General features: G+C 48.3%; 1 protein-coding gene across 5 annotated transcripts in view; it reads left to right on the top strand.

The window, feature by feature from the left end:
- The window catches only part of PRR14L (proline rich 14 like), a 39,517-nt gene continuing 26,875 nt past the window's right edge, over positions 1-12,642 (top strand). For 3 of the 5 annotated variants that reach the window (XM_065904019.1, XM_065904017.1, XM_065904018.1), the window contains exons 1-2: positions 13-135; positions 7,465-7,988. In XM_065904019.1, the coding sequence (XP_065760091.1) occupies positions 7,515-7,988 (474 nt within the window). In that variant the 5' untranslated portion in view covers positions 13-135; positions 7,465-7,514. Of the gene's footprint in view, positions 136-7,464; positions 7,989-12,642 lie in introns of all 5 variants that reach the window. The other 2 variants (XM_065904020.1, XM_065904021.1) reach the window with 1 other exon arrangement.

Consider the following 12,642-nt stretch of genomic DNA (forward strand, 5'->3'; position numbering starts at 1 on the left):
CGAAGAGGCGGCGGCGGCCGGAGCGCCCCCGGGCTCTCTCGGCTCCGCAGGCTCAGGTAGATTCGGCGGCGACGGGGTTGCTGCTGCAGAGGCCGGGCTGGCGGGGCGAGCGCGGGCCGCGGAGCAGGCCTCAGGGTAAGAGGCCGGGGGCGGGAAGGCTTGGGGCGTAGCCGCCCCGCCCCACTCAAGCCCTAGCGGACCCTCAGCCGGGCGGTGCAGGCTGAGGGGGAGCCTGGGTCCCCCGCCCTCTTGGGGCGCCGACGGGAACGCAGGCTGCGCTGCGGGCGCCGAGAGACTAGGGGAGAGGGAGGAGCCCAGGCCCCGTGTCGCGAGGGCAAAACGGCTTCTCCGAGTCATGGCTCCGGCGGGGGAAAGCGACTCTTCGTCGACCTTAGTACGGCTGGGGACCCCCCCAACTTCTCTCCTCAGGAAGGCGACGCCCGTTGTCGTGGGCGAACGCGCGTCTCCGGCTGCATCGCGCTTGTCAGTGGAGGGAGATCCGCTCCCGGGGTGCGAGGGGGCGATTCCAAACTTGTTTTCAGGAGGGATAAGACCTCTGTTGATTTGGTCGGCGCCCGTCAGGTGGAGAGAAAGACTCAAGTTGTCTAAAAGTGAGAGAGATCTTCCTTTCCTGTAAAAGATAGAGTTATCTTCCCTCTTATTTTTCGCCTTTATCCCGGTATATGGGGAAGAAGACCTAGAATTTACTTAGTGGTGTTAGTCAGCCTTTCTCCCCTCCTCCAGCAGTGTCCACCGAGGCAGCCTTGCTTCTCTGCCCTCGAGTCTCCTGGTGTGCCTTGAGCTCTTTACCTTTGCACAATGAAGAGCGTGGTGGTTGGAGTGTGAGGGATGCAAGCTTGTGTGTCCCACTTTACATCTTTATGACCTTGACTCACTGCTTCACCTTTTTGTCAGTTAGCCCATCTCTTAATTTTGGTCCTCTCTTCATAGAATTGTCCCTAAAACTACAGGAAATTTCTTGTAACTGCTTGGTACACAGTAACCTTTTGGTAAACTGTTGCTATTAGTTACTTAATTTGTTAGGAAAGAAAAGTAGTATCTTCCGTAGAGAAACAGATTTTTCCATGCATGCCTCCTCCCATCCCTCCCCACCGCCCCCCGCATCACTTCCTCACTAGAGAGGAGGCTTTTAACCCCCCGGGGGCAGAGAAAGAGGCGCTTTTACTCTTTGAGATCCTAAATTAACAAAGCTGTTAGAGTAATCTGGGGAAAACACTGTTTGGGCAAACAGGTTTGGAAGATCTGATAGGAGAAGCAGCCTTCCCTTTGTCCACGGAAGCTATCAGTCCTTCCTGACTGGTCAGAGCTGCCCTCTTCCACTCCTCGTACTTGCTCTGCTGATGAAAAAGTTTCCCTCTATCTGATCTGCACACCCCTCACCCCCAGAAAGGAGATTCCAACTTCTTTCTCTTGCTCTCCCAAGAAAAATGACTCTAGACCTTTGAGAGGAGTGCCCTTTCCTGCTGTATCTTTGGAGTGGCACAAATGGTTTCTCTTCTCCCCTCCCTCTGAAAAAAGGATGAAAATCTCTAATGCAGAGTCCCTGTCCGTAGAAATCAGGAGGATTTTCAGTGTTTCACTCCCCCCTCCCTACCCCCGTGGAGACAGAGGGATCCTTTTTCTGAGTGCTGATAACGGGAGGAACAGGGGAGCTGTGCCTGTTGCTCTTGAGATTTCCTGTGCACTCTTGCCGTGTGGAAGAGCGAGGCCCTATTCACTGTATGGACTTCCCTGCTCCACTTTGAGCTTGTCTGGAGAGCTTGTTAAAAGATCCCTCTTCCTCTGTCCCTCAAGAAGAGGCCCCTTTTCCAAATTGCCTCTGAGATTGGCTACAGTGTTTGAATCTTTGGAAAAGAGGCCCTTTCTCAAGGTGAAAGGCGTGTGGGGAACTTCTGAGGTCCCGATCCCTATTGTGAGTATTGTCCCCTGACACAAGTGTGGCAGCGCCTAGTGTTCTAACTGCTTCATTTCGTTAAGAGCAACCCCTTTGCTTTTGGAATTAAAGAGAAGGGAGACCTTCAGACTTGGGATTATTGGGGCACATGGCTTTCTGTTCTGCTGTTTTCTTTGTTTGGCTCTTTTTTTTTCTTGTTCTTCTTTTGCTTAGTGCTGTAAACTTTATACCCCCAGAACTTTTGTTTTGGGGAGTGTTTGAATGACTAAAGTAAAAGTTGTCACTTGGTCAGGTTTTTAATATTACTATAATAAAACGTATTCTAATGAGGCTGAGAGCTGCAGTGTTAGTTAATCTTTGCCTGGTAGGCTCCCCACCCTCCCCCTGGCTTTTGTCATTTGGTGGGATAGGAATTAACACTTCCCAATTGCCTGAAGATACGCTAAAGAACAGCGTTCTATCCTTTTCGTATGTAAAGTGTTCTTAAATTACCTTCTTTGCTCTTGCTGTGGGGATTAGTCTGAATTCTGTACCACTTTTGTTGGCGTCTGTAGGTGCGCTTTGCCAAAACAAAGTGAAACAGAAAAGTTATTTAGAGTCTTGGGAATTTTATGGGTTAGCAGGACTCTCTGAGATTATTTTGTTCGACTTGTCCATTTCCTGGGCTTGTGCTTGTGGAAAACAAGCCCAGGAAAGTTCAGTGACACACACTCAAGGCCTTGCTGCTAGTTATGTGAGGAGCAGGATAGGGACCCTGGTCTCCCACCTTGGAGACCAAAACTAGACTACTTCCTAGCCCTGACTCTGCCTTTGAAACAGAAAGACTGGGAGATGATTGGTCTCAATTGAAAAATGATTTCTTCTGTTGGAATAATTGTACTGCCTACTCCCCAAAATGTTAATCTCCCCCCAGGGATAGTTCCATCCCCTAAACAATTTAATTCTTATTCGTGTTCATGGTAAAGATTACAAGCCAATAGCAGTAGGGAAGAGTTGTTTGTGAGTCTATGGGTTAGTTTTTCCTTGTACCTCAAACTAGGTAATTATCTGCTGTCGACAACCCAGTGGGTTGGTTGTAAGTCTGTAGTAAGGATTAAGCCATAAATCTCTGTCTACATTTTATAAGCACATGTTATACTCACACTTTATCTCAAGTATATTTAAAACTTTAAAAACTTTCATGGTTGAGGGAGAGAGCTAACATTTTAAAAATACTGATAAAAGTAAAGGGATAATACACTTAACAGTTATTCTTTATTGCTTCATATTTGGATCTTGAGATATAATATTTTTAAAAAATTTAACATGTATTACACACTCATTGTAAAAAAAAAAATGAGGATATGTCATTCATAATCCTATCACCCACGATAGCATTGTTAATATTTGGCTTATAGTTTTTAAAGCATTTTCTCTATATGGATATAGGTATATATTTTACCAAAATAAAATAATCCTATTGTTTAATATGGGCTTTCCAGGAGGCACAGTGGTAAATAATCTGCCTGCCAGTGCAGGAGATGCGAGAGACACGGGTTCGATCCCTGCTTCAGGAAGATCCCCTGGAGGAGGGAATGGCAACCCACTCCAGTGTTATTGCCTGGAAAATTCCCTGGACAGGGGAGCCTGGCGAGCTGCAAAGAGTCAGACGCTACTGACAGCAGATAAACACACAATGTTTATCTAGTTTGATAAGACATCCCAGACAGCTTTCTATGGAGAGGTATATTTCTATACCGTCATTTCTTAATTGCTCCGCTGAATTCAGAAATTTAAAGGACTCAAATGGTAAAATTTTGTTTCTGCTGTCTTTGTGGCACAACCAAGTATCTTGATAGTTGGAGAATATTGAAAGGAGAGTTTAGTGACATGAGCTGGTGAGCTAAGAATAATTGTAAACTGCTACTCGAGGCTTGTGTCTAATTACTACTTCACCTCTGGGGCTTCCCTGGTGGCTCAGACGGTAAAGAGTCTGCCTGCAGTGTAGGAGACCCAGGTTTGATCCCTGGGTCGGGGTGATCCCCAGAGAAGGAAATGGCAACTTGCCAGTCTCTTGTCCTTCACCATCTCCTGGATTTTGTTCAATTTCATGTCCACTGAGTTGGTGATGCCGTCCAACCATCTCATCCTCTGTCGTCCCCTTCTCCTCCTGCCTTCAGTTTTTCCCAGCATCAGGGTCTTTTCCAGTGAGTTAGGGTTCATATCAGGTAGCCGAAGTATGTAGAGCTTTGGCTTCAGTCCTTCATGAATATTCATGGTCGATTTCCTTTAGGATTGACTGGTTTGATCTCCTTGCTGTCCAAGGGACTCTAAAGTCTTCTCCAGCACCACAGTTTGAAATCAATAATTCTTTGACGCTCAGTCTTCTTTGTGGTCCAACTCTCACATCCATATGTGAGTACTGGAAAAACCATCGCTTCCAGAAGTAGGTGACCACTAATCCACTTTCCAGCTCTAGATTTGCCTGCTCTGGACATTTCGTGGAAATGAGATCTTATAACAGTGGTCTTTCATAATGGCTTCTTTTACCTGCATAATGTTTTCAAGGTGCATCCGTGTTGTGTCATGAACCAGCACATTGGGTCTTTTCATAGTTGAGTAATACTCCATTGTGGATGGACGACATTTTGTTGATCATTCATCAGTTGATAGACATTTTGAGTTGTTTCTGCTTTTTGGCCCCTGCGAACAGTTCTACGGTGAACATTCATGTACAAGTTTTTGTGCATTCGTGTAGTTTTTGCACATGTTCCTCAGAGTGGAATCGCAGAGTTGTGTGGTTACTCTGTGCCTAAAAGGACAGTTTTGAGTCACCCTGTTGGCAGACAAGTTGCATGAAAAGGCAAGGGCATGAAAAAAGTGAAGCCGGGGAAGGCGTGTCCAGGGCTGGATTTGAAAACCCCCACACAATGGCAACTGGGGAGACCCTTGGAGCCTTCTCCAGCCACAAGACCATCTTCTGCAGTGGACTTTCCACTTCTGCGCTCACTGTTTCGGTCTGTTTGTGATGTGACAGTCGAAGCTGGATGGTGTCTGTTGAGGTGAAAGAGAGCTGAACCAAATTAAAATGGAGCACTGCCAGCGTGTTTTGGGAGGGGCTTCAAATAGCAATTCCACTATTATTCCCTTAACCCCACGTATCTACACACACACATTGGCCTAAAATCCAGAGTACCCCTGGAGGTCTCCAGGAGCTAGCGGAGAACGGAGACTAGCTCCAGAAAGGAGGCCTTGTCAACATTCTCTGCAGAAGTCTGCGAGCCCTGCTGTGCTCCTGTGCTCACTGGCCTCTCTCTCCTTGTTTCCCTTTTGGAGTTGTCTCTTCTTATGTTACCTCAACCTCATGGATCAGCCGTCTGCTTTCCTATAATTTCTAGCGTTTAAATGAGTAGTGTCACAATGTGTCCTTTCATTTGGAGTAGGGTTCCTTGAGAACAGAGGCGCTCAGCAGATGAGAGCACAGGGACGTGAATAAACTCTCCATCTCGGGTCGGAAAACCTGGAGAAAGGCAGGATGGCCCACAACGAGGGAACCTATCACCCGCCCCCTGCCCCCCTTCCTCGGTCCCAGCTCCAGTCCAGCAGCACAGGCCAGTGGGGGGACCTCCCATCCCCCTGTTGGCCCAGGGGTGTTCAAGGAGCAGGGTGCTCAGTGATGGGGAGGCGGAGCGTGTGCCTTTGTGGAAGCGATGTCGGTGGGCTCCCTCAAGGAATTGGGGTACAAACAGAGACAGGGCCTGAAGGCCGCTGGGTCCTACAGAGTTACACGGTGTCTCGGGGAGCCCCTCCTGCCCAGAAACTCAGTTGTGGTCGCTGGAGAGAAGGTGAGACTGCTCATCAGTCAGAGCAGTTCTGTAGTTGGCACTGGGTTTTACTTGACGTAATGCGTTTCTTATGGGGAAACGTGGACATTGAGAAGCACTGGGAGTAGCTTTCCGAAACATCCTTTCTGTGTGCATTTCGGTCAAAGGGATTGGCTGCCAGTACCTCTAGTAAATTTTTGTTCTGAATTCGGAGATGCCAAATATTTCTCACCTTCTCTGTTCTTCTGTTCAGGGTTAGGGAAAGCATCAAGAATGAAAGTATGCAGTATCTCATTTGGTTAACCATTTCCACCTTGGTCAGGTCAAGTGGATTTTGTGGTGGAAACTGCACACATTTGGTGGACTAAAATGGAAAAGTCACCAGCCAGGAAACCCTGGTTCTGGGGGTACTGTACCTTATCTCTCTGTGTTTGTTTTGATTACTTTAATAATGTAGTGTCATGAACTACTTAAACATACTTATTTTAGCAGATAACCCATGTTTCTGTTGCCCAACAGAAGAGGTGAAACATGACCCCCACATTAGAAGCCCCGGGCGTCCCCTCTCCTCCTTTGCATTAACCATGTAATATTTAAGGCGTGCGTGCTCACTGTCTCCTTCGTGTTCGACTCTCTGTGGCCGCATGGACTGTAGTCCACCAGTCTCCTCTGTCTGTGGATTTCCCAGGCAAGAATACTGGAGTGGGTTGCCATTCCCTTCTCCAGGGGATCTTCCCAACCCAGGATCGAACCCATGTCTCCTGCATTGGCAGGCAGATTCTTTACCACTGAGCCTCCTGGGAAGCACCCAATGCTTCCGGCAGGTCACCCTCCCCCTCCTCAGCTATGGTGTTGGAGCCTACAACGGGAGGACAACGGCTGCCCTGCTCAGCTCATGGTGCTGTCAAGAAAATCACGTGAGCGGTGTCTGGGAAGGTGCTTGGGCAGTCTTGAGGTGCTGAGTAGAAGTCAGGAAGGATTCTGCCCCAGAGCTGGTATAGCCCTGTCCAGCTCCAGGCTGTGTGGACACAGTTCAGGGCTTTGGTGACAATAAAAGAGTGGAATTCTCTTTTCTCGGTGTGTTCTTCCAAAGAAAATTCTTAATGAAGAGAAGTCAGTCAAACAGATTCTGAGTCTCTCAGTGTATGTTAATTCAGAAGATACCTTGAGTACCTGCTAGATGTGAGGCAACTATTCCAGGCAGTGGGGCTACAGCACTGAATACAATGGGCAAGGCTCATGACCTGAAAACAAGTGGAAAACCATCTTTCTCTCCTAATTTAAAACGTTTATTTCTTTTTGACCTTGCCTCACAACTTGCAGGGTCTCAGTTTCTAAAGCAGGGATTGAACCCAGTCCCCAGCATGGAGAGTTTGGTATCCTAACTGCTGGGCCACTAGGGAACTCCCATTTATTTTCTTATTTATTCAGTGCATTGGGTCTATCCTTGAGTGCTTAGACATGTCTTATTCTTATCTACATTTGATCAGATCTCACTTAAATCCAGCTTTAAATTGAGAATTGTTCACAAGGCAGTCTCTGGATTGAGATTAGACAGACGTCTACTAAAGGTTTAAGGTATTTATTTTTCCTCAAACTAGTCTGTTAAGCAAATTCCTTGGTGCCAGATAATGCTGGCATTTGAGGTAGAATTTTTGGCGCTTGTTTTAGCCAATTTGAGCTGAGACAGCTTCCTTCTACCCTGCAAGGTTTTAAATTCTTATCCCTTCCTTTGATTTGTGTCAGGGTGAACCGTTTGGTGTAAGAGGCTTGACTCCATATCTGCACCTGCCCCCATGCTGTCATCCGGCGTGGAGACCCAGCCTGTTCCACTTGATTCCTCCATGTCTGCTGAGGTGCAGGAATTATACTCTGAACTCCCAGGGAGTGCCTCCAAAGAGCTTCATGCTGACCCCGAGCCGAGTGCAACTCCAGATGTAAAACCCGGAGCCTCAAGCTCTCGTGTAAGTCAGAGTAGGGCTGCGCCCTTGGAGCTGCAGAGGACTCCTGCGGAAAGTTGTCGTGAAGAAGCCCCCGAGACCTCGGACCATGGGGGTGAGCCTGGGCCTTGTGGGCTGGTGGACCCCTCAACAGAAGGTCCCGTGGCTCCTGGGAGCTTGGATAGGGAAGCGAAAGCCGAGAGCCTGGAGCAAAAGGCCTTCAGTGATGGAGGGGACCAGGCAGAGGTGGTGAGAGCCCCCTGTGAGGGAGCGGAAGAAGACCTGCATCAGTGTCCCACAGCCACTGGAGAACAGCTCAGCCCCGGCCAGGTAAGACAGAGACCTTGACTCGCTCGGTGTCTCCCCAGCTGGACTGACACTTCCCAAGATAAAGTACGGACGCTCACAGGTGGCTTACAGTTCATTCTTGAAACATTTTCCAAATGTTGATCTCGATGTTAACTTTCTTTCAGTGATCTTTAAAAATGTGTGTCACATCAGACACTTGAAGAGAGGAAGTGCTTATCTCATGAAAAAAGTGTCAGTCCTTTGTAGCAGCTGCTGTGTGTGGACTGTTGAGTGTCTTTGTGGCAGTTGTGTGGGGTCTCTGCATCCAGTGTTAAGGAACCATGTGGACTGGTTCCTTGAGTTTTGGTAGCATCACGGTTAGGACAGAGTGAGGTGTCACAGAGGTGCCTGAGGGAGACTGTGGACGCAGCAAGGGCTTCACAGGATGGATACCCTCGAGGGGTCTCCATGTTTCGGAAGTCATTTCTAAACTTTGATTGTATTTTTTCTACATCAGAGATGATGATCTGCAAAGAACTGATTCAAGGTAACCCACTTCATGGGAGGCTAAAGCTTAAATCAGAAAGCCCGTTCTTTAATACAGAGTGAGAAGTGGAATCTCTGCTTGGTGTGGCATGAAAAATCCAGTCTCTGTGAGTTTGATATTAGAGTAAGAGGGATTAGTTAGGTGAGACTAATGGTTAGTTGATCCATGGTATACGGGATCTTCCTGGACCAGGAATCGAACCCATGTCTCCTGCATTTCAGGCAGATTCTTTACCACTGAGCCACCAAGGAAGCCCTGTGCTTGCTCTTTTGTTTGTTTTTCTTGGTGCTGAGTGTCACAGGGATAGATCTGCCAGGTTGAATCTGTTGTGAAAGTTTTAGCCTCAAGATATTCATGCTCAGCACAGACACCGGAAAAGTTCTGAATTGTCTGCTGGGTGAAACATCCGAGGACTCAGTATACATCGTCTGACAGATATGTGAAGATATGTGGACAGGAGACATCCAGTAAGGATGCACAGTGGCTGGAGATCACTCGAGGTGTGTGACGCTCTTGAGAAACTTGTTATTTAACGGCATGTTCATAAAAGGCCCAATCTCGTGCAATTTCCATGACTTCGTTTAAGTGAAAGGCCAGTATGCTGACGGCCAGGTAAACCTGCTTCATCGCTGCCCCGAGAGTCTGATCCTGAGGAAGCTTCTTCACAGTGTGAAGGAGCTGCCATTTGTGTAAAAGAGATCTTGTTGGACAGAACTTGTTTTCAGTGATTAAGGTGAAAAAATCTGAACTTCACACTGTCAGTGGTGAAGCTGAAGGCCGTAAGCTCTCCTCCAGATCAGCCGGGACACAGTGACCCCCTCACGCCTGTGGTTCTCTGCTCCTGTTGTTAAAAGTGTGACGAGCAGTGCCTGAGGCACCATGTGCTTATTGCCAGGCCTTAAGGTAGAACTAGGGCTTCCTCAGTGGCTCAGCAGTGAAGAGTGCGCCTGCAGTGCAGGAGATGAGGGGTTTGATCCCTGGGTTGGGAAGATACTGTGGAGGAGGAAATGACAACCCACTCCAGTATTCGTTCCTGGAAAATCCCATGGACAGAGGAGTTTGGCGGACTACAGTCCAGGGGGTCACAAAGAGCTGGATGTGACTGAGCACGCACACAAGGTAAAACCTTCTCATTTTAGCAGTTCTTTTAGGTAAATCCCTGTGGGGGACTGTCATGAAATGCCTTACCTAGCTTACATAATCGATGCCCTATCTAAAGTTTCTCTGACTTGAGATCCGTGGAGGAACATTCCTTGTAAATCCTGTAAAGGTGATTTAGAGTTCCTGTCCCACAGCTCTTCCTCCCCAGTTGTGCAAGTGTAGGTACAGGTCCATCTGGAGACTCCAAGTCTCATTGATTTTCAGTGGTCTTCAGTCTACACGCGTGATCATGGCTATTTCCATGAGTGTCAAGAAGTGTGGGGTATCTCGTTCGCTCCATGTTGTGGCCCAGCTCTTGTGTGTTCCATGTGTCAGCGGTAGTTCTGCCTGAAGCTGGGACCACCACTGCCTGCAACTCAGGAAGCTCAGTCTTAGAGGAGGTCTGCGGTATCTAGGGCTCAAGGCTCAGAGATACATCAGGCCCCAAGGAGCTTGTAACCAGCCTGCTTACAAAAGCTGAAGAGCCTGGTATGTGTTCATTTCTCTCCTAAAGATATTTGTGGGTTTTTTTTTTTTTTTTTTTTTTCTGGCTCTATACTAACCTTATAGATATGAACCAGTTTTGCATCTTTTCTAGGACTCATAGGCAACTTTTAATAGGAAATGAGATTACAGATGAACAGTAAGAATGGTTTTCAGTACCCTCCTAAAATCTGCCTAGACTAGAGGAGTATGGCAAGCTGGTTTTGGTTGAAAGCAGTGGGCAGGAGAGTGACATGTTGGCTGTGGCAGGCTGAGGTGGAGAAGTTGCTGTCAATTTGACGAATTCCACAATGGTGTGACCTTTCTTCGGAGAAGGCAGTGGCACCCCACTCCAGTACTCTTGCCTGGAAAATCCCGTGGACAGAAGATCTGGTGGGCTGCAGTCTGTGGGGTCGCTACGAGTCAGATATGACTGAGCGACTTCACTTTCCCTTTTCACTTTCATGCATTGGAGAAGGAAATGGCAACCCACTCCAGTGTTCTTGCCTGGAGAATCCCAGGGACGGGGGAGCCTGGTGGGCTGCCATCTCTGGGGTCGCACAGAGTTGGACACGACTGAAGCGACTTAGCAGCAGCAGCAACAGTGACCTTTCTTACTTTACGTAGTTTATATAATGCTACAGATTACTGCCATGATCTCACTTGATTTTGCAAGAGGGATCCACATTAACTTTTATCTTGGAAACAGATTTTGCAAGGAATATTAAGATACTAGTGATCAGCTATGGAGATTTTTAAAAATCTAGATGGTAGAGAGAAATGTTTAGGACTTTACCTCTAGGAATCCTGAAGCTTAAATACATTTGTTGTTGTTATTCAGTCGCTAAGTCGTGTGTGACTCTTTGCGACCCCATGGACTGCAGCATGCCAGGCTTCCCTGTGCTTTACTGTCTCCCGGAGTTTGCTCAAATTCATGTCCATTGAATCAGTGATACTGTCTAACCATCTCATCCTCTGCAGCCCGTTCTCCTGCCCTCAATCTTTCTCAGCATCAGGATCTTTTCCAGTGAGTCGGCTCTTTGCATCAGGTGGCCAGAGTTTTGGGACTTGAGCTTCAGCATTAGTCCTTCCAGTGAATATTCAGAGTTGATTTTCTTTAGGATTGACTGGTTTGATCTCCTTGCAAGACTCTTCTCCAGCACCACAGTTGGAAAGCATCAGTTCTTCGACACTCAGCCTTCTTTGGGCTTCCCAGGTGGCTCAGTTGGTAGAGAATCCGTCTGCAATGCAGGAGACACAGATTCAATCCCTGAGTTGGAAAGATCCCCTGGAGCAGGGCATGGCAACCCACTCCAGTATTCTTGCCTGGAAAATCCCACAGACAGAGGAGCCTGGTGGGCTACAGTCCATAGGGTCACAGTCAGACAGAGCTAAAGTGACTAAGCACACACACACAGCCTTCTTTATGGTCCAGCTCTCAACATCTGTACTTGACTACTGGAAAAAACTAGCTGATGAAGTATTATAGGAGAAGAACTTCATGTTTGATAAGTTTTTGCAAGTGTTTATTACATGATGGGCTGGCCTCAGGAGGGTGGTGGAGTTACACACAGGACGCTTAGGCTGCTCAGCCACGGCTTGCAAGTTGTCTGTTCTATGCCCTTATCTGCACTTGGGGCCCAGGCTGGTCAAGCTCCCTCCTGATCTGGAGGTCGCCCACCACCCTGCTGGCGGTGCTTGGGTGTCCCTCAGATCCGACCTCAGCCTCACCTGGTCATATCTGATAACCCAGATCAGATTTGAAACTTAAAGCCTTGTAGGGTCCGCAGCCCTTGCGAGGGGAGACTTGCTTTTCCTGACTCAAAACCTTTCGAGAGGTCAGCGAGGCAGAGGGAGAGGTGAGTCTGTCGCTCTTGGCCCCCTGCTTCTCCCCTTCCCTGTTAGGATCGTGGCTGCTAACCAGGGAGAGGGGGATGGCCTGAAGTAGTTGGCTTGGGTGTGGGGGTTGCAGCTAGGACCCCTCCTTCGAGCAGCAGGTGTGGAGGAACTGAACTCCCAGCAGCCCCACCAGGGCCCCCTCAGGAGTCCCCTGGCGAGATCAGCAGAGCCCTTGGGAATCTGAGGGGAGCTGTGTGCTGCCTGCTGGAGGTCCGCTCTCACCCTGCAGAGGCTCTTTTAGACCCAGAGGAGCTTAGGGCGGTCACCCCAGATGACACCGGGGTCTGCTGGTCACAGTCCTGCCAGCATTCTCACAAGAAGGGATGATAAGTGTCTAAGGTATGCTGGGTGGCGAGAGCTTCTGTTCATGGCGCAAGCTGCCTGTGGTCCCCATTTATAAAACCAACTGTGAGCTCACTCTCTGCCCCGCAAAGCTACAGGTGGAAATCCTGAGGCCAGAGCAGAGCTGAGTCTGGGTCCCACTCCCTTGGCTTCTGCTCCAGCACTCGACCTTGCCTATAGAGTGTTAATCTGAAGAAATACTCTAATGGCATCCAGTCTCACCCCTCAGACACTCAGCCTGAGAACTAGAAGTGTGCAGGGCAGTGTCATTTGGAGTAAGGATCA

The sequence above is a fragment of the Muntiacus reevesi genome, chromosome 13, assembly GCF_963930625.1.
Source record: "Muntiacus reevesi chromosome 13, mMunRee1.1, whole genome shotgun sequence".
Lineage (NCBI taxonomy): Eukaryota > Metazoa > Chordata > Mammalia > Artiodactyla > Cervidae > Muntiacus > Muntiacus reevesi.